We start from the raw sequence: 20,508 nt of genomic DNA on the forward strand, positions 1-20,508 counted from the left end.
GAATTGATAGAATGCGAAGTAAGAAATCTATTCTAGAAGTGGTGAGTTAGTCAAGTGGCAGGAAATTTTCATCTTTTACGCTCTTGCTGTTAAGCTTGTTGATCTTTGAGTAACCAAGCTATGTCATTTTAATTTTTTTCCTTCTCCGTAAGTACATGTTGGGATAGATAATAGGCTTGAGTTTCATTAGGTGGGGTTTGAGGAAGGCACTCCTGGTATAAGTGATGTTCCCAGAACAAATGACTAAGAGATGCTAATGAATTTCCTTTTCTGGCCTTTAAAAAATAATGGGATGCAAGCTCTTCTTTCTGAAAAGGTTAAAGACCAGGGGTGGGGATTAGTCAACTTAGAATCTATTTATCACCTTTGAAACTTCTGTTTCTAACAGGGAGCAGACAGAAGAATAGATATTTATTAAATAGCTACGATATGTCAAAATCATAATAGTTCTTTTAATCTTCACCACAGCTAAGCATTGGGTACTATTGTTCTTTTGCAGAGAAAGTAAAAATGAAAGGAGATGAAGAATTATCAGTAGCACCCTGTGAGTGAGCCAGCCAGGACATGAGTGAACGTCTAGCTGTCTTCTCCCAAGTCCAGGTTCTTTCCGCTGGACCGTTGTAGTCTTTCTGTTTGAAAGTACTTGCTTTCTTTTGTACTTTTTGAAGGGATTTACTCTGCTTTTGAAAGTGAGGCTGCTGCTTGGTTCCTAGAGTAGTAGCTGATTCTGCGTACTGGCCCAAAGAGGAATGCTGATACTGTTCCCACTTTCTTCTTTTTTTGCTTTTGTTTGTTTGTTGGTCTACACTTTGTTCATCCTTTGTTTGTGGAGTTTCAGACACTCTCAATCTTTTCTCTGAATAGGTTGTTCTAAATTTAGGAAGCTTATTAAGTTGTAGGTTCCTGAGCATTTCTAGGACCTGTTGGATCAGAAGCTCTGGGGAAGAGACCCAGGACTCTGAGTTTTTACTAGGCTCCCTTCCTCCACCTTCCATCATAAATGTCAGGCAGACTGTCCTAGAGAGTTGGTTCTTTAATGCCCTTCAATGACATAGGATTTAGGGCCTCCTCAGCTTAGGAAAATCTCCTAATTGTGTTTTTAGATACATTGTTTAACACAAAAAGATTATTTTTTATAGTCGTTTAGTTCCAAGGCTAGCCTTTGGCTCATAATATTTTTAACAATATAGTGAAGTGCAATTGCTCTTTGTATGATTTGCTGTCAGGAAGAACAAAGCACACTTGTGTAACAAGTAAAATGGAGCCTTGTACACACTATCATTGGAGCCTGATCAGTATCTGTCCTGGGTTCCAAATAAGGACAGTGGCTCCACTTTGCATTCCAACCACCCTAGCTACCAACTGCCTAGCTCTTTAATTACTAATCTTACCAGAACTAATGTCTCACGTGAAATTGTATTGTATTTGTATTGCTGCCTAACAGATTACTGTAAATTTAATCCCAGAAAAAGCATCCATGTATATACATAAGCTCACAGTTCTGTAGCTCAGAAGTTCAGGTGAACCCTGCTACTTTGCTGCTCAGAGTTTCACATGGCTGAAATTCAGGCGTCCTCTGGCTGGGCTCCCATGTAGAGGCGCGGGAGAAGTGTTCTCTTCCATGCTCCTGAGACTGTAGGTCTGAGGTCACTGTTTCTTTGGTGGCTGTCATCTGGGCCTGTCCTCTGCTCCCTGAAACCACTCACATCTCTTCTCACATTACCGTCTCCGTCTTCAACCCAGCATCATCACCAGGAGTCAGTCCCTCTCACAGGTGCTCCTGACTTACTCTCTGTTTATTTTCTTCTGCCTTTAAGAGCACACATGATATTGTGTCTGCCCAGATAATCCAAGATTATCTCCCCATTTAAAGATCAACTGATTAATAATCTCAGTTATAAATGTAAAATCCCCTTTGTCCGATAATTTCACGTATCTGTTAGGAAAGGACATCTTTGAAGGAGGAGGCAATATTCTGCCTACTATGCTCACCTATGCACATCATTCAATGTAAATAAAAGTAAATATCTTAACTGTAATGTAGAGATAAAAGAAATATAATGAATGCATTTTAAACTGTATTTTAATACGTCATTGTTTATACAATACACTGTTAGAAGTAAAATTATTAGAAGGAAGAGTTATGATGAAGGTAGTGAGTAGGGTTGGCAGCCCAAGTTCCACGAGGTCCTTATGAGATTTTTAGAAATAATGAGCATCCCTTGGTAAAGTTCTCAATCAAAGAAAAAAAAGAAAAAGAAATGTAATCTTCCCTCGAGTTACTTGGAGTCATACTTTGTAAAATTTAGTATATATTAGTAATGGGAAAAAATTATGCTTATATGTAAAATAGAATTTGGCTTTAGAGATACTTTTCTACTCCATGAAAGCCTAATGGGGCATTTGAGAATTACATGTGATGACACCTGGCATCCCTCAGCCTCCTGCTCTAGACACCCTCAGTCACGATGACAGTACTAACACGCCCGTGCACTTCTGTAGAGTCCCCTAGGGGATAGTGGCACCCCAGCTGAAAAGTACTGGGAGGAAAGCTCACAGATAGAGATTGGCTGAATCTAGATATTTTAAAGAAACCCTGTCTGTTCTTGGACTGCTCATAAAGGTTAAATAACTGCCCCAAAACAAATCCCTAGGTTACATATGACTTGCCTGTGTCTACCACAGGGCCATGCATAGGTAGGGAGTAAGGGTCAGGGAGACCTGACATCTTCAGTTCATTTGTGGGCAGTGTGTTGGGATTGTCTAAGACAGAGGTTATGAGTATGGACTTTTAGTCAGTCAGAGTGACATTTGAAACCAGATTCTGCCCGTTGTGTGAACTTGGCCAAGTTCTCGCAGTTCTTAGAGCCTTGTTTTCGCCATCTCTCAAGTACAGAAGTCTGTCTGTAAGAATACCTGGCCAGGTGCTCTAGAAGAAGCCCCTGCTTTATTCAGTCATGCCCATCCCACTGCGTCTCTTCTCTGCACCACAGCATCACAGAAAGTTCTGCACAGGACACTTGATTCATCTTTGGGGGGTGGGGCTTGTTGAACCTGTACACTTGTGTTCCCAGAGAGACTAGACTCTCCCAGAATCTGCATATTCCCTGGTTCTTCTCCAGAATTCTAATCCAACAGGTCCCAGAAGTCTGTCATGACAAGTAGATTGAATATTTATTTTATTTTCCACTGTTGACAAAACATTTTCTTTTTTACAGAGGGCTGTGCCCATTTTTTTGAATAGAGTTCTGCCTTTTCAGAAGCAGACTGACAATTGGATTTTCTCCTCAAGCCCATGAAGCAGCTTGAGTTTTGTTCCCTGAATTTTAGAGAAGATTGTATATTAATAATTTGTATAAAACCCCAGCTGTGGCAAAAAGAAAAGTCCTCTCTCTAGATTTTCAAACACATTCTAAAGCAAATAAGGGTTGAAATGCCTTTGGAAGCATGAAAATAGTAACTGATTCTCATTAATCTCATCACTGTCAGAAACATTAATTACTTAAGGCCTCATGCTCGGCGCTGTGCAAAGGAAACTGTCTGCATCCGTGGAAATATCACTCTGGGAAGCCTCTTAACTGTATGGAAACATCACATCTTCAGGTACCAGGATGGGAAGACAGATTAGGTCGGTGTTCACGGTGGTGGTATTTCCAAGAGATACAGACATTACCTGGTGAAGTGGAGGGAAGTTGAGCTCACAGCTAACCCTGTAAATGATACTCAGTAAGAAGTCACTGAGGGTTGAGTGACTTAAGTAAGGAGTCTTAGAGATGCCTTTCCTAAGGCGATCTCTGAACAGGATTTTGGGAGATCCTACTTCATTTTGAGAAAATTAGGCTCGTGTGCCCTGATGTGGAAATGCCAGGGCATCCTGCCTGTCATTCCTCTGCCACCCCTCTGTGGGGCTGTGACACAAAATCTACATTACTGACCATTTTTCTTCTGGGAAGCAGCCAGAGAGCTCATTCTCTTCAGCACTGTGCTGACATTAATCTCTGGCTGCATGCTTTCATTTTACTTCCTGTAAAAATCCATCTGGAGATCCTGTGCTTAACCTAAGGTTAGATGTCAGGGACACAAACTACCTATTCTTGTTTTAAATCACAATTGTTGCTATAAATAGCAAACTTAATAACCTGGTAAATCCCTGGGATGCAAAGTGATGGATGAGCTTCTGCTGATTAAAAAAAAAAAAAAATCCACAATGCTAAAACTATGGCTCAAGTTGAAGTTAACAATGATAATAAAGCATAACTAATACACTGCTGAATTATTCATGATTATAGAAACTACACCCTCAATGTCAAGCCATGCTCCTTGGAATGTACTGTAACCAGAACATCTCTGAAATTGTCTAGTCCTAAGTGGAAGGGAAGCAATAGGGGTTGAATCAGGATTGTGCTAAAGAAGAGTGTAAGTTGAAGAAATTGCTGAGTTATACCTAGAACATGTTATACATAGTGAATTGAAATTATTATGAAACATTAATAGAAAAAATTGTAGATTACTATGTTTGGGTGCACTTGATAACCTGATGGTAGCCTGCAAGTATTCCTCACTTTTCAGTTTTTCAGTGAAGCTCAGGAAAGACTCCTGGCCTGAGTCCCTCATCCAGGCCATTCTTACCACCCGGCTGGACCCTCTGATTTTTCCATTTTCTAGTTTATTCTCCACCAAGTAGCCAAAGTGATCCTTTAAAAAATGTTGATTTCTGACTTGGCTTTGGCCAAATCCCTCCTCTGCCCATAATCTCACACTGAAGGAAATCTAAACCTCTTACCCTATACTCCTTACATGATCTAGCCCTTGTTGATTTTTCCGTATTCATCCCCCTCTAAGCTCTAAGCATACAATTTTCTTGTGGTTTCTTGGATATACCTTAAAGCCTTAGCACTATGTTTCTTCTAATTCCAATGTACACTTATATGAGGTCTTCCAAGGCCATCCAGTCTACAGCGGTGGCCACACTGTCAGTTTTAACAAGACCCTCTTGTTTTCATCCGAGTACTTAATGCAAACAAGAAAATATCAAATAGTCTTAATGGTGGGATTGATTGTCTCTTATGCTAAAATGAAGGCTCTGTGAGACCAGAATCCTTGCTTGTTTTATCAGATATCTTATCCCCAGTATCCAGAACAGTGTCTGTTATATATTGTCCTCAGTTCACCTGGTTTGTTGAGTGATAAGCTCAGTTGTACACACACTTTATTATAAAAGCATTATATATACTTTTTTCCCTGCGTTTAATTTTACTACTTTAGTTGGCTGGACTAGAATCATTGTTTTCTTTGTCTAGTAGGTGACTAAACGTTCACTGATCTGATCCATTCCCCTCTCTCAGGATACATCCCGGAATGCAGATAGACTAAAATTTTGAGACAAGAACCATTTCAGGCACTATGCTGACTTATTCTGGGGTCCAGACAGGGTTTTCTGTGATTATGCAAATCTTTTGGCTCTCAGATGCAGTGAGCTCATTGTTTATTAGTAAATATTTATAAAGCACTCTGTATTGACTGTTTCCCAACCAGGTTGATTAGTGATTCCTCCCAGCAACCTTGTGAGGTCAATCATCATTATTAAAGAACAGCCCAGAGAGGCTGGGCAGCTTGCCCAAGGTCACTCAGCAGGTCTTTGGCAAAGCCTGCATTGGCAACTTCAGAGCCCATTACTGTGACAAGTCCTGGCATTTACTCCTCTTGAAAGGGTGACCCCTAATCGCTTTTCTTGTAAGGTAGGCATATAAACACTAAATGTTCTAAAGTGAGAGAAATGTGAAGGCCTTGAGTTGAAGGAGTTATTGGTGCAATTAGAAACTGGAGCCAGATATTGAAAATTGAAGATGCTGCTCAATGGAGGTGAATTGGAGGACATATTGTTTTTGAGAAAATGAGAGAAATGGAATTTGAAAAATAGGACTGTAAAAAGCAGGGATGTATGTAGAAAATCAATTTGGGTGGCCTTGGGAGATGAACAATAATAAGTTATAGGCCCAAGAGCTTTTAGAAGAGTCTGGGTCATGGTATCAGAAACAAGTCCTGTTCAGAAATAAGTTTAGTTCTCTAAAATAATATGCCACCAACTCACCTGGATTAGGCAGTGTTTCCTGATGTTTTGTGAGGATGAAATCTGGTTTACATAGTATTTCAGCCTTTGAAGTCCAACATACAAATTTCACAGTCCCCATTGTGATCAACATGTCCTACTAAATATCCTCCAGGGATGTATACGAAGGAAAATGATCTCAGTTTTAAGAAATCATGTTGCATCTCACTTTCCATTATTTTTTTCTGTTTTTTCACTTCCTTTATGATATAAGGTAAGTAGTTCTTGAATAAATGGCACTACATACTGAAATTAAAAAAAAAAGACAAGTTCTATGTGGGTGAACTGTTATGTCCTATATAATTTTGGTCCTTTGGGCTTTCAGATTTTGTCTCTTAACTCTGTTCCTTGGAAGCAGATTTTCCTGAACTAACCAGCAACCACAGTAATAACTGCTTATGGTGATAAGTGCTTACTCCATGCCAGGCATTTTCCAGGAAGCAGCTCACTGAACCCTTCTAACAATCCCATGAGACAGATAGCATTTTGATCCTTATTTTACAGACAGGGAAACAGCTCTACGTGCATATCTAAAAACTTCACTTTATTAAAACCGTAGTGAGATCAAGCTCTTCCCCCTCTCAGAACCTTCCAAAGGCTGAATGTGGCCTTCAGGGCTCAGTGTGGTCCGGGTGCTATTACCTTGGAGAGGGACCAACCTCGCTCCTCCTTGCTAATGTCCTTGGCTCCAGGCATGCTCATCTCCTGGATCACCCTCACCTTGGACCTAACTCAGTGTCCTTGCACTTGCTTTTCTCTCTGCCTGTAACACTCTTTCTCAACATATGCAGCACCCCCACCCCCTTATACCACCCAGACCGATCCTCTCTGACTGTGCCGTGTAACGTAACACACCCCATCTTCACTCTCTGTCCTCTTTGCTTTCCTAGGTGTTTACAAAAGGCCTTTACTTTCGTGGTATTTACTGTCGCCTGAAAAATTGTTTATACATTTGTTTATGTGTCTCTAATCTGTCTCTTTTTGCTAGAATGTAAGCTCTACAGGAACAGCAATTGTTTTGCTTTTTTCTCCTTTCTCTGTTTTGTTGCCCATGCCCAGAACAAGGCCTGGAACATGGGAAACCCAGCACAAATAATTGTTGGATGAATGAGTGAATGGACCATTACACTGTATCACAGCACTGTTTTTCTGATAATTAGATTAACTGCGTATTGTGTCTGGTCAGGAAGAATCGAAGCCTTTGCAGCATCTGTTGCCGAATATTCTGGTGCCACCAGTGCCCCAGAAAGATGCAAGCCGAAGGAGGTCTGAGTGTTTTCATTTCTATTTGTGTTCACCTTGAAGCATCTAAGAATGCAGGGAAGGGACTATGGTAAGGTTTTGGATGGGACTGCCAACTTTTCCTGGATTACTTTTCTTTTTAAATAAAATTGGAAAAGCTGAGGGAAGTGGGACCTGGCAGTTCTCCTGTGACTTGGGAACAAGTGTCCGTGTGGCCTAGAGGGGTGTGTAGGTTAGAGCTCCAGCTCCACTTGGCTGGACCATCAGACTCTCTGTGAAGGGATATTGCCTGTGGGTCGGTTAGATATCACTGCACGCAGACGGGCAGGGGTGAGGGTCAATGGCTGAAGTGTTACTGGGCTTTTCTCTTTCAAATCTTCATTCCAGGAGGGATACTGGAGTACATTCTCCATAAGCAAGGTGTATCATTTCTGATTTTTAATATCCATTTTGATTGACTGTCATCCTTCATCCAGTCCCTTTCCCAGCTGTAACCACAATTTTCAGCCTGACGTGACTCTGAGTATGGTTGTACATAGTTTCTTATACAGCTATGCTTCTGTTTTTTTTAAATTTATCGGTTTTGTTTTGGAGGAGAACTAAGTTTTTCATACGTAGAATCATGTTTCTTTCATATAGCATTAATTAGTTCTAAGATGGCTAAGCTTTATATATTTTTTTTCTCTGATGAGATAAAGGTACTTTGGCGTGTTTGATAACCTGTAATTCTGAGAAATGACTTAACACAGCCATCAGAAAACCTGGGTTCTCATCATGACTTTATCTCAGCTAAATGCTTGACTTACTTTACACTGAGTCTCAGCTTCTTTATCTGCAGAATCATAAGGTCAGACTTATTCTATTGTGTGGAAATGATTGATTTCAAGAGGTTGTGTGAAAGTGTTAAAAAGTTACTGAAAGAGGGTAAACTAGAGTGTCTGTGGGGGTGGGCTGGAGTGGAGGACAGGGTTTCAGTGAGTCTAACTCCATGTGTCTACTGTATAATTAGAGGAGGTCTTAAACTCCCCACTACTTTAATTTTGAAAAAAATGAAAACATTGAACAGAAATGAGATTATCTCTAAGACCTTACTGAAGCTCTACCATTTTAGAATTTTTAACTTTCCTCAAATAATAGGTCAGGACCCCCCAATACATGGTGATCATTTAAGATATTGCTATGATAGGCAATAATGAAAAAAAAAGTGTTTTCTGACCAGGCTCAATCATTTCATCCTTAAAGAAGCTAGGCAGAGAACAGATCATATGTAACAGATAAAGAAGATATACCTCCATCTTGATGCTCCAAGTCCTGGTTGTCTCGTACAATGTGGGGATGATATTTGTCTCTAAGCCCCACCCTAGGCTTCACTGTGATTATAGAGTTCCCCCAGACTCCTCCTGCTACAGGAATTCTTGAATGTTACAGTCACATCTAGAGATCAGATGGTCCAGTCCTCTCCAATTACATGTGAGGAAGTAATTTACTCATTTTCCAACTTCACTTCACTTCTGGAAAATTAAAGGTAGCAAAAGCTTGGTTGCACACCATCATGGTTCCCACCATTTAAGAAAAAAAAATTAACAAGATGACCTTATATCATGACACCCAGAGAACAGCTTCTATAATTTAGGATAATTGATTCATTTTAATATCAGGGAATCAGGTAAATCCCATTGTCACCACTAGATGATTAGCTGCTTATGCTTCCAAAATACAAATAAAAATGATAAAATCTGTGTGTGCTAATGGAAAGGCCAGGAAGACTGAGTAACATTGTCTTCATTGGATAAATATTTTACTTATTTTTGAATATTTCCAGGTGAGACAGTGTTGGTGCTCCTTTAGCCAACCAGAGTACAGGGTGAGAGGAAAGTGAAGCAATCCGGCAGGAATAGCACATCACAATAAGCAGCTGCAGGTTAAATTCATTTTCCTGTAAAGATGCTAACACAAGGGCTATGTATGTCATTTCGTGTCTGGTACTGTACATTCTTCACAAGTAGGGGAAAGGCTGCAGTAGTCTCTAGACTAGATCAATGCCTTTGGAGTCTTGGTTTATTAGATACTTGGGCTAAGGGTCCTCATTCAACTAGAAAGTTGATTTAGGATGATAACTGGCATATATTACAAACAACTGTGGTTCATCCTTTCGGATGAGAGTGATCTAACTTCTGGGAGCTCCATTGGAAAATTCCAGGCAAACTATTCCATCTTTTCAAAGAGCACAAGACTTGAATGGATGAGTCACCTTGTCTCTGTATGAAGCTGGCCTTGGAGACTGTCTGAGTTTGAATCCAGGTCCCACTCATCGATGCTGATTGGCATTGGCAAGTTGTTCTTCTTTCAGTCTTGATCTCTGTGTCTGTAAAATTCTGTAAAATGTGGACCATACCAGTACTTAACTCTTTGGGTGTTATGAGAATTAAATGAGGTAATCTTTGCAAAGTTAGCTAGCAAAGTTAGCCCAAGCTGTGGTATGTTTTAAGCATTGAGTGAATGCCCACTATTATTATTCGTAAACTATTTGGCACAATCAATTATGAGTACAGGGTAATGTAGCCTATGAAGATGTAACCTCAGCATGATAATGGAAACTCTGTGTTGGAGCAAAAATGCCTGAAGGACTAGGGCCGTATCAAAAGAGTGAACCCTTGGAGGAGAGTATATAGCTCAGGGGTAGAGTGCATGCTTAGCGTGCTTGAGGTCCTGAGTTCAATTCCCAGTACTTCTGTTAAAATAAACTAATAAAATAAACCTAATTATTCCCACCCCCAAAAAGAGTCAATGCAGAAAGGAATAAAGAAGAATTAGAATAATAAAAAGAGAGAACCCTTTACATTGCTGAGCAGACATGACTTTCTCCTCCTAGATTTATCTTTACCCCTGTAACTGATAAATGCATAGTATGTTTTGCATTGCTGTATTTATGTATATTATTTTAATATGTTAATGCATAGAACATTTTACATACACATTTGTATGTGTGCTTCCTTAAGTAAGCCCCTAATTTCTCTTATATTTATGCCTCAGAATTACCACATGACTCAGACTCAGCAGGGAACCCTGAAGTTTTCTTGCTCCCTCACCCTGCAAAAAGAAATGCAAAAAAACACATGAGAAATTTCTCAAATTATATCTTCTGATAAATTTCAGGGTAGTGCCTTCAGTTCAATCAGCCACATTGTTTGAGCACCTTTTTGGATTGTAAGGAGAAGCTAAAGTGGAGAGAGACAGACAGAAGAGGAAGCATAAATTGCTGAAAAGCAGATGACCGTCAGGTGAGGGGAGTAGACCCAGACAAGGGTAATACATAGAAGAAGATAAAAAGCGACATAAGAGAGGTTCAAAGGAGTTACATGGGGTTTAAAGGAGAGAGTCATTCCATTCGGCAGAGGGATGTGAGAAAGCTCCATGAAGGAAGGGGTATGTGAGTCCAGCCAGGAAGTATATAAATGAATTTTGATAAGTGGAAAGAAGGGTGAAAGGATAAATATAAACTAGTCCTGCCTTCGGAGAACATAGTCTATTAGCAGAGAAAACTGTGAGCACTGATAATTTCGGTGTAACGTGTAAGAGTCTGGGATATCGCAAAAGAAGGGATAAAGGCTGCTGGTCACCTGGCGTTGTCTGGAGAGAAATCACAGGGAAAGTGACTGTGAAGTGGACTCTTGAACGATGACAAGGGATGTGTGTCCTCTGCCCTCCCCACCCCCACCAGCTTGTCTCTGTAGCGGTGGATATTCTATTTGCAGAGACATGGTGGCAAGAGGGAGGGGGGCATCTGTGACGAGGAACGAGTAGTAGTGTCACCTGGGCTGCTGCATCAGGACCTGCTGCTGCAGAGATGGCAGCAACCCACCCGCCCCAGAGAGGGAGGGCGCAGACGAGGACAGCCGGGGACAGACAGTCCTGCGTGTGTGTGCAAGTGCGTGGGTTGGGTGTGCGTGCGTGGGTGAGTGTGTGCACAAGTGTGTGTGCATGTGTGCGTGCTCGCGCGTGTCAGAAGGATCTCGCAGACATCACCTGGTAAGAAAAATACTCTTCCCTGTGCCCGCTGCCCCAAAACTGAACAGAGACCTCTGTCTAAATTACTCGGCCCTCCCTTTCTTAAGCAACATAGTCAGAGACCTGGGTATCAGTACCAACTGTGGTTACTTTTATACTCAAAAAATGAACTGAAAGAAATTTCAGAGGTAAAGGTAACCCCTATCTTTAATGTTAACTGTAATATAGATCAGTTTACTTACTGCGGAAATGTACGTGGGTGGCGATTCTTGTGTTTGAGATTTGCCACTTTCCCACAGAGCAGCATGCAGATCAAAATCGGATACATTTCACGTTTCTCTTAGCTGCCCTGTGTGACTAGAAGCATCAAGAACGCATGCAATAATCCAAAGAAAGGAAGAACAATGCCACAGAAAGACCAGAGGAATGAGAGAGGACTTCTACAGCTTATCAACACATAGGGACTTCCTCTTACATTTGAAAAATAAACACCTTTTAATTACAAGTGAAATTCGTTTCAAATTCTGTGACACGTGACAGAGTGGAACTATCTGTCTAGCACATTGACATGCCTTCTCCTAATCCTGCTGTTTAACCCCCTTTGCTCTAATTCTGCAGGTTAATCTGTAAAGCTCAGGGAATCCAAGAAACAAGAGGAGAGCTGGTTCGGCTCACGGTGCATCTTAATGTCTCAGCAGCACATTTAAATTATATGTTTAGGCTGACAGGCAAACGTATTTCAGGGCAGAATCCTTAGAAAGCAGGAGACAGTTTCCTTCAGCTCCACGTCATCGTTTGATGTAGATTGCCTATTATATTCTCGGGGTATTATGAAAAATGGATTGGGAGATATTTTCTTGACAGTGGGTAGACTAATGGAATCTGGTGACTGTATTTAAAATGTGCAGGGGTTTGTTATAACATGGTAATAGAAATATCAATTGCACTGACAGGTTAAAAAAAAAAGCTGTCAATGAATGATAATGAAGTTATTTAAATGTCGACTCACTCGCAAACATTTTCCAAACCCTAAATTATTCTTACTGCTTTAACCTCATGCATCCTAAGTGACTCAGGAGCAGAGCCTGAGGTGCAGCCAGTGCACCTTTGCCTTCGGAAACTATTTTTAGGCCGCCAAATGCACCGGGAACAATGGAAGTGGCTGCTCTTAATGATTGTAGGAAAGAAACAAACGACAGAAGCCGCAGCTGCTTGATTTAGGGGTAAATGCTGTTCCACTTTCAGGACATCTCATTTAAGCTGATTTGCGTGATGCCTTGATGCTAGTCCCCAAGCTTCCCTCTAGAGCTTGAGTCCTGGGTTTGTGACTTTGAATGTCATGGTGTGTCTGGGAGAGAGGATCTTCCCTTTCTGGGGCTTGGAGGTGGAGGAGAGGGTCAGGTTATTTAGATACTTTCTAAAGCTTGGCTCATCTTTGATTCAAAGAGTGTGTCCACCCGGCTTCATGAATTCATTTGCCTTCTGGAGGCAAAAGGCATCTGCTCTGCACCAGCATTGTTCTGGGGACTTGGGGGCCAACAAGGATGTGAGCTACCCTTATGGTACTTAAGAGTAGTCAGGAAGTAGATGCCTGGCAGAGGTTCTCCAGTAAAAAGTAGGGAAGCACAGAACATGCTCACCACCCAAGTCCCACTTCATCCTGCGCAGCTGATTCAGTCTGCTCACGGCAGGGACTGCAGTGGTTCTTGTTAGACCATGTGAGCCTCTTAGTTTTGCCTTAGTAGGAGTCCAGTGGGCCACACACAAGAAGAGCAGGCATCTGTGAAGCCGGCCACTCAGCCAGGAACAGTTGGGCTTCCCAAGTGTCTGGGGCACTCTTTTTAGGGTGAAGAAGACAGCATACAAAACAGACATCTTTCCTCTTCTCGAGGTGCTTACATTCTGGTGGGGGATGGAACATGCTGGGAGAATGAGAGGAGTCACTATTTCATACAGCACTTGTGGGGTCCGGAAAGAAGTGAGGGGCATCTGTCAGGGTGTCTGGGGAAAGAGCTTTCCAAGGACAGAGAATAACAAGGCTGGAGTGGGCAGGGATGGGGAGGAGGCAGAAAAAGGAGAGGAACTGAGAAATGGGCATCTCACAATTATATTGCAAACCTATTCGATACAAAAGTAAACGTGACTTTGTCTAGAGCAAGTCTGGAGTTTGTGGTGGAGAGCAGGACAGTTAGCGAGTGCCTGAATCCAGTTCTGTTTGGCTTCAAGTACTTGCTCTTTCTCTGAGACTGTGACATCCTGGTAATCTTCATGAGACATCATCAGATCATTAACAAGTTGACGCACTCACTTTGTCCATATTCCTAGCCTCCCCAGGAGCCAGGGTGGACCAGATCCAAGACTGACTTTCTCTTCCTCTTACTTACATCACTGTGAGAGTTTCTGCTTATACTTTTCTTCAAATGGATCCTCCCTGGCAGGCCCTGTCTTTACAAAGTAAGTGAAGCCAGGTTTTGGCCTACACCACCAGGAACTTCTAATGATTTCAGTTCCTATTCATTTTACCAAGAAATGCAAAACTAGATTTTGTAAATGCATTTACTTTTCCTCTTGTAGCTTTTGAGAGAAACAGTGCAGCCTGGGGTTAGGGATGCCCAGTCTGGAGTGGCAGCCTGATTGGGGGCTGCACCTCCAAGTTCTGTGGCTTTAATTAAGCAGGTTGGTTTTCCATCTAGGTCTTCCTGGTCTCTGCATGTGACTAATACCAGTGTCCATCTCATGGGATTCTGTATGAGCTGAGGTCACATGGTAAGCACTCAATAAAGGTTCATTTTTATTATCTGATAAGTTTCTTAAGCATAATAGTCTACTCAACAATGGATTTCTGGGACAATTGTTATAGAAGCAGAGTGCAGGATCTTTAACTGTCAAATTCCCATTCTTAGCCTTACCTCTGTGATCCAAGCCCCACACAAAATGACTAGCGCATGTCCTTTAAAATATGAGAGGCTATAGATAAATAAGTTTCTTCTGTATAGCACAGGGAACTATACTCAATATCTTATTGTAACCTATAATGAAAAAGAATATGAAAATGAATATACGTATGTATATGTATGACTGAAACATTATGCTATATACCAGAAATGGACACAACATTGTAAACTGACTATACTTTAATAAAAAATAATAAAAAGTAAAATATGATAGGCTAAATGTGGTTACATTTTCAAATGGTAATAGCTTCATGAATGTCTTAGTTTCTGAGCAAACTAACGCTAACTCATTTTCACCGGTTGAGATTTTCCTGGAAGGTGCATGTAATGGGTTTGAGTAAGTGCTGGGCAAAGAATACAAAAAAAGAATGAGGGATAAAATGAATAACAAAAGCTATCATTTGTAGATTGTTTATTACATACCAGCCATTGTACTCAGTGCTTTTTATGGATTAATTTAGTTTACAAATGATTCTGTGCTTATTTATTATCTCATTTGATGGTATAAGATTATAGTAGAGGAAATCCAATCACACGTTTTATTTCTGCCACTCCTTGTGGAAACTAGCCATGCCTTGAATTGGTCCCTTCTTTCAGTGTGATAGGAGACTTTGTCATCTTAAAGAGATCACAGGGTCTTGGAAGGCAGGTGCCATGCCTTGAATGTGGTTTCTCCACCCTTCCAAGAAACTCATCTCTGTTCTATGTATATAGTAAATTCTTAAATAACAAAATACTTTCAAATGTTCTGAACCTATTTAAGATATGTTTGTAAAAAAGTAGAGTAAGGATTAAAGATCAAAAGCAAGAACCTATAATTCTTGATTTAATCATTTGCTATTTATTTTCCTGGAATGCTTAGTTTTTAAGCGAAGTCTAGCCCAAGTCTAGATGTTGACAGAAGCTATGTTTTTCTTCTGTAGATAAGTCAACTTATAAACAAAACCTGAAAAAAATGTGTGCTTTGGAATGTTTTAAAAAAATGGTACCAGTTGCAAATTCAAGGCTGCTTATATTGCATCTTAAGTACGTCTTTCTATGATACGTATTTTTTAAGATTACTTCCTCTTTTTTGACTTTGCAACAGCAGTCACTTTATGGTTAGCAAAACTGGCATTTTCTCTTTGCAAATTTAATTTGTTTTAAATATTTTTATTGCTCCCCTTTTCTTATGAAACCAAGATCCATAATCTTTCTTTAGCCTTTTTTTTTCTTTTTTTTTGCCTTTGATATGGTTTTCCAAAGTATATTGTTCAGGACACTAATCTCATTAGATATCTCTCAAGAATGAATCCTATAATCAAATATGTTTTGAAAATGCTTCATGAAATATGCATGTAAGAGGTTCACAGTGTATATTAGAATAATAAAATTTATATATGTATATAAGAACAGTAAAATTTGTAAGTTCTAAAGTAAAGGAACATTAAATTTTGCCTAATCAAGCATTTCCTAACTTTTTTTTTTTTTGATCTTGAATAATACTCCTCTCCCCCATATCTAAGGATGATACTTAAAATATTTAACAGCTAGTTCACTGGCTCAAAAGCCAGCCTGCTGCTCTGCTATCTGTCCCTCATTTGCTTTTTCAGAGCCCACATCCCAGGGAGACTGAATTTCCCACATTTGGCTATGCAGGCATAACTAGGACAATATGTTAGCTGTGAAGGGGGGTTTGCAGATGGGCACCAGGAGTTGCCTTCCAGCGTTCAGTGCCTCCACCAAGGTCACTGCCTCCTCCACGGGGGCTCAGGTATAGCCTGATTGGCATAGGAAGTGACCAATCAGAACAGGTGCTGGAGCAAGTTTCTTGAGGACCTCTGATGTGCCAGCCCTTAAGCTTTTGGTTGCTGGGACTGTGAGGAGATCTGGGAGTTCTCCAAGGAGAGGCCATGGTGGTGAGGCTGATGGAAGTAGCTACTCAGAGAGCTTTACCAGCTGGCTTGGAAGTGTTGAGTAGGTTCACTCCTGTATCATTGTACCAGCCTATCAAAGCTGATTGTTAGTTTTACCCATGACACGGGTCAGCACTCTGTCTAATTCTGGTTCTGTGGGACAACCATGAACAATTGCTAGTCTATGCCATTTTGGGTGTTGGAAATGCATCCTTTTTTTTTTTTTCTCATTCTACCTATTGATTATTACAATGGCGTAACATTTAAACATGTAGTTTTGTTGGAATGGAGAATTGACAAATTGTAATTCACTTTTTGAGCTTTAAGAAATCAAGGGACAAAAAATAGCACATAAAGTAATGGCGGATACTTTGAAGGATCTGTATTGGTGATTTTTATAAGAGAAAAGTACCCAATAACATATTGTAAGCTCTCTGGAAAAAAAAGTTGTTAATGTCAGTCTGAACTAGTCACTCCATTACTATCTTGCCACATCGGGATTTCAGTTAAATACACACACACACACACACACACACACACAAATACAGGGTTTGCCCTTGTCATATGTTTTTTTGAATGTAAAAATATTCATTGAGTAGCTCAAGGATCAAGTTAATAGAAATCATAAGAAACTAATTATTATGCCCTTATGGAATTAACCCTACTTCTCTAGCCTCCTTTCCCATTATCCCATTGGAAAACTAAACCATTCTGTCATCTCCAACATAGTCCTACTGATTTCCACCTATCACCAGGCAAATTTATTAATGTACAGATATTTGCACATTTCATCTTCTTCCCATCACCACCCCCAGAGATTTTGTATCTATTTTTTTGTTGTTGTTCTTGAACTTGTATTGTTCCAAATACTAAATAGAAAAAGTTATCCAATAAAAGGAGCTAGTGAAATTTTGGAGATAAGCAAGTCTTAGAAGAGAACGTTGACCCAGTAAGGCCAGGGTAAAAGTGGAAAAAAAAATGATCAAACACCAAGATTGGACTGAGTAAAGAAAGAAGTCTCAGATATTTCTTAGAAAGTAGGAGGAAATTTCACATCAACGTGAGTTTAAGGAGAAAAAAAGATGAATGTAGAAGGAGAATTTAGTCTTTTGTGATTCATAAATAAGATCTTCTGTCAAAGAGTTTTGGAATGTTCTTCAAATATTCTTGGCTATCAGCCAGTGTTTGGGCTAGAGCACAGACTGGTCCTGAAGAAAGCCAGTTATATGTTTGGGTTCTCTCATCCACTTTCTTCAAATACAGATAGTATTTCCTACTGTACATGGTTGTAATGATGATCTAATAAGATTGATCATCTGAAATAGATAATAGACTTACATGGAGAAGGTGATTAGGGCCTATTTATTCAGTCTGAATAATAAGTTCTTGACCAATGTTAAGAAAAGATGAGAGAATTTCCAAAAAAATTGCAGGGTCACTGCCAAGAAGTAATATACTCCCAGCCTCAGATTGCTTAACACTGGAAAAGGCCACTGAGTAGAACTGTGAAATTTCACTTATTATTAAGACATTTTCTTATTCTTAAATAATGGGAAAAGACAGAATGACCTTTGGAGGGACTGACCTGCCATATATTCTATGACTCATGAAACAAAAAACAGTTTGTACATAAATCAGGAGAACCTGCTTTTCCACTGTGCCAAGGATAAAGCAGAAGTTTGGAAATGTCAAATCTAAGTAAAAGCTCATTATTTCTTTGGCCAATTTAAGCGACACCCTCATTCTTAATCTTAAAATTAAACACATTCTTTATGAAATGCACGTACGTTAAGGAGCAGTGGAGAGATGGAGTTTTAATTTTTACCAATTCAATTTAAATGCAAATGTTAACCACTCACATGATGCTACTGTGTACATAATTAAGCATCATTATATACTACGTGAATCATTTAGAAACCTCTGGAGGGCTATCCTACTATGTAAAACATACATTATACTGACAAGCAGGCAAATGACGTATACATCTGTCCTCATTAATGCTCCTTTTGAATTATAGGTCAACTGATTATGGGACAACCTATGAGAAGCTGAATGATAAAGTTGGGTTGAAAACAATTTTAAGCTACCTCTACGTGTGTCCTACCAACAAGCGTAAGGTAAGGAATGCATATTCAGCATGTTATTTATTCATGGTGTGACTTCTGTCTTGGCTGGCTCTCTGAGCCACCTAAAAATCCATTACAGGTAAGCTTTAAGAGATGTAAAGATGAGTTGATGGATGTTAAGGTGGTAAAATGTCTGACACATCATAATTTTCAGATCAGCAGCTGTGAATGTAGGAGGGAGCTGGGTAGATATATCATTAGCATTTCCAAAAGGCACTACAGGGAATGAGTCTTGTTATTGGATGTTTGGACTCTTGTAAGGGGTCTGACCGATCAGGGACAAGAATCAGAGTCTTGACAAAACAAAAGGTGGGGTTTTCATAAGATGTCCCTCTGTTTTCCCTTGACATGGAATAAATAGATTGGCTAGAATTGAAGTGAATGCATTGTCCTACAGCAGGTTGGAGGTTTCATTTCTAAAATTTGTTCAGCCTGCACACAGATGTCAGGGTGGAGACACTGCTGGAAGGAACCTTGGAGATCATGATGTACTACACCCTAATTTTACAAATAAGAACACTGAGGTTCAAAGAAAGGAAATGGCTTGTCCCCATCACAGAGTTACAGACACAGTTGGGACTAGAATTCAGGTTTCTTGATTGGCAGGCATTCTGTTTCTACTACATTATACTCCTCCTATGCAGAGGGAGGAGTATAATTATCTAATCTTCAGAGAAAGATGGTACTTTCTTAGGAAGAAAATGTTTGCTGTTAAATGAGAAAGACCTGTCTCGAGGAGAGTAGTGCTACATTCATTATTGGTTTCAAAGATCTGCACTATCAAATTCTGGATTCTGACATATACTCTGTAAGCATTATATATGCCTTATATAAATGGATAATGATATCCATCAGGAAATAGAAAAGTGCTGTTCATTAATGTGTCCTAAGCCATATTCTCATATGATGGTAACACTGACATCCAGGCTCTTGTTTTAGATCTGTCAGTAGGTACGGTTAGTGACCGTGGGCAGGTTCTGCATTTTCTTATCTGGCCTGTGGAAGGTGGATTAGTACATCACTAACCAGTTATCCTCAACTCTGGCTGTATATTCAAAGCTCTAGTTGTCCTCCAGTGGGCAAGCCTCAGCCCCACCCCTGTTGCTCTGGTGTAGGGTTCAGGGAGCTATATCTGGAGCAAGCTCCCACGTGCTTCTGGTATGTATCTGGGGTTAAGAACCACTGATGTAGAGTGTCATGTTTCTTCTGGCCCTAAACATGTCAAGTTCTTCAGTAGAAGTGGCATAATTTCCCAGCTGTGCATGGACTCTGGAGTCAGATGGCTTGAGTGAAAACCCAGCTAAACCAATTAACAAGTGCATAACTATGGTGATTTACTTAATCTCTCGAAGCACGGTGTCATCAAATTTAAATGGGAATAATTGTAGTACCTACCTCATAAGGGAAGTTAGGATTACAGGAACTAAGGCATTTTAAGTGTTTAGCACAGAATAGGTAAGTCTTAATCAGTGTTTTTCTCTCCACTTTATTCTCCTTTTCTCATCTTCCTTCTCCTCCTTCTTCATGTAGTTACTATAAGTAATAGTAGTGATTATCCTGTATAAATAGCAGTCTTCAGTAGAACTTTCCTCACTGATAGAAATGGTCCTCTATGCTGTCCAGTGCTGTGGACACTAACCACTGAGGGCTATTGAGTATTTGAGATATAGCTAGTGTGACTGAGAAACTGAATTTTACATTTCATTTAATTTTAATTAATTTGAATGTAAATAGCCACATGAGGCTGGTGGCCGCAGGATTGAACAGCACAGTTCAATAATGTCAGCCTCACAGATTTAGTGATTTACCCTTTAGCATTACTATCTTCTCCTTAGGCTGATTACGGTCCGTCAACAATTAGATATACACCATTTTGATCTGCTGTATACAGCCCTAAATTGAGGAACTGAACTTATATCCTTTATTTTTATAATGAGATTTAGTTATGTTTGTTGGCTTTGGATCGATTCTTGTAATCCCTATTGATTTTTCCTCTAGTTCACATTTTTAGTAAATTTTATTTAACAATCAACAAACTGTAGGCACCAGAGGGTGTAAAAAGAAATAAGCAGCTTTCCACCCTCAAGGATCCCTTTTCTGGTGGGAAAAGCACTCTGAATTTTTGTGATTGAGAAATCTCTGACTCTGCTTCCACCTTGCAGGTGACTTTGGTT

The 20,508-nt window shown here is 40.0% G+C and overlaps 1 protein-coding gene across 5 annotated transcripts in view; it reads left to right on the plus strand.

The window, feature by feature from the left end:
• Positions 1–20,508, plus strand: part of SORCS1 (sortilin related VPS10 domain containing receptor 1) — a 468,886-nt gene that overhangs the window by 233,407 nt on the left and 214,971 nt on the right. For all 5 annotated transcript variants that reach the window (XM_074373660.1, XM_074373662.1, XM_074373663.1 and 2 more), the window contains exon 3: positions 18,226–18,325. In XM_074373660.1, the coding sequence (XP_074229761.1) occupies positions 18,226–18,325 (100 nt within the window). The remainder of the gene's footprint in view (positions 1–18,225; positions 18,326–20,508) is intronic.

This window comes from Camelus bactrianus, chromosome 11 (genome assembly GCF_048773025.1).
Source record: "Camelus bactrianus isolate YW-2024 breed Bactrian camel chromosome 11, ASM4877302v1, whole genome shotgun sequence".
NCBI classification, from domain to species: domain Eukaryota; kingdom Metazoa; phylum Chordata; class Mammalia; order Artiodactyla; family Camelidae; genus Camelus; species Camelus bactrianus.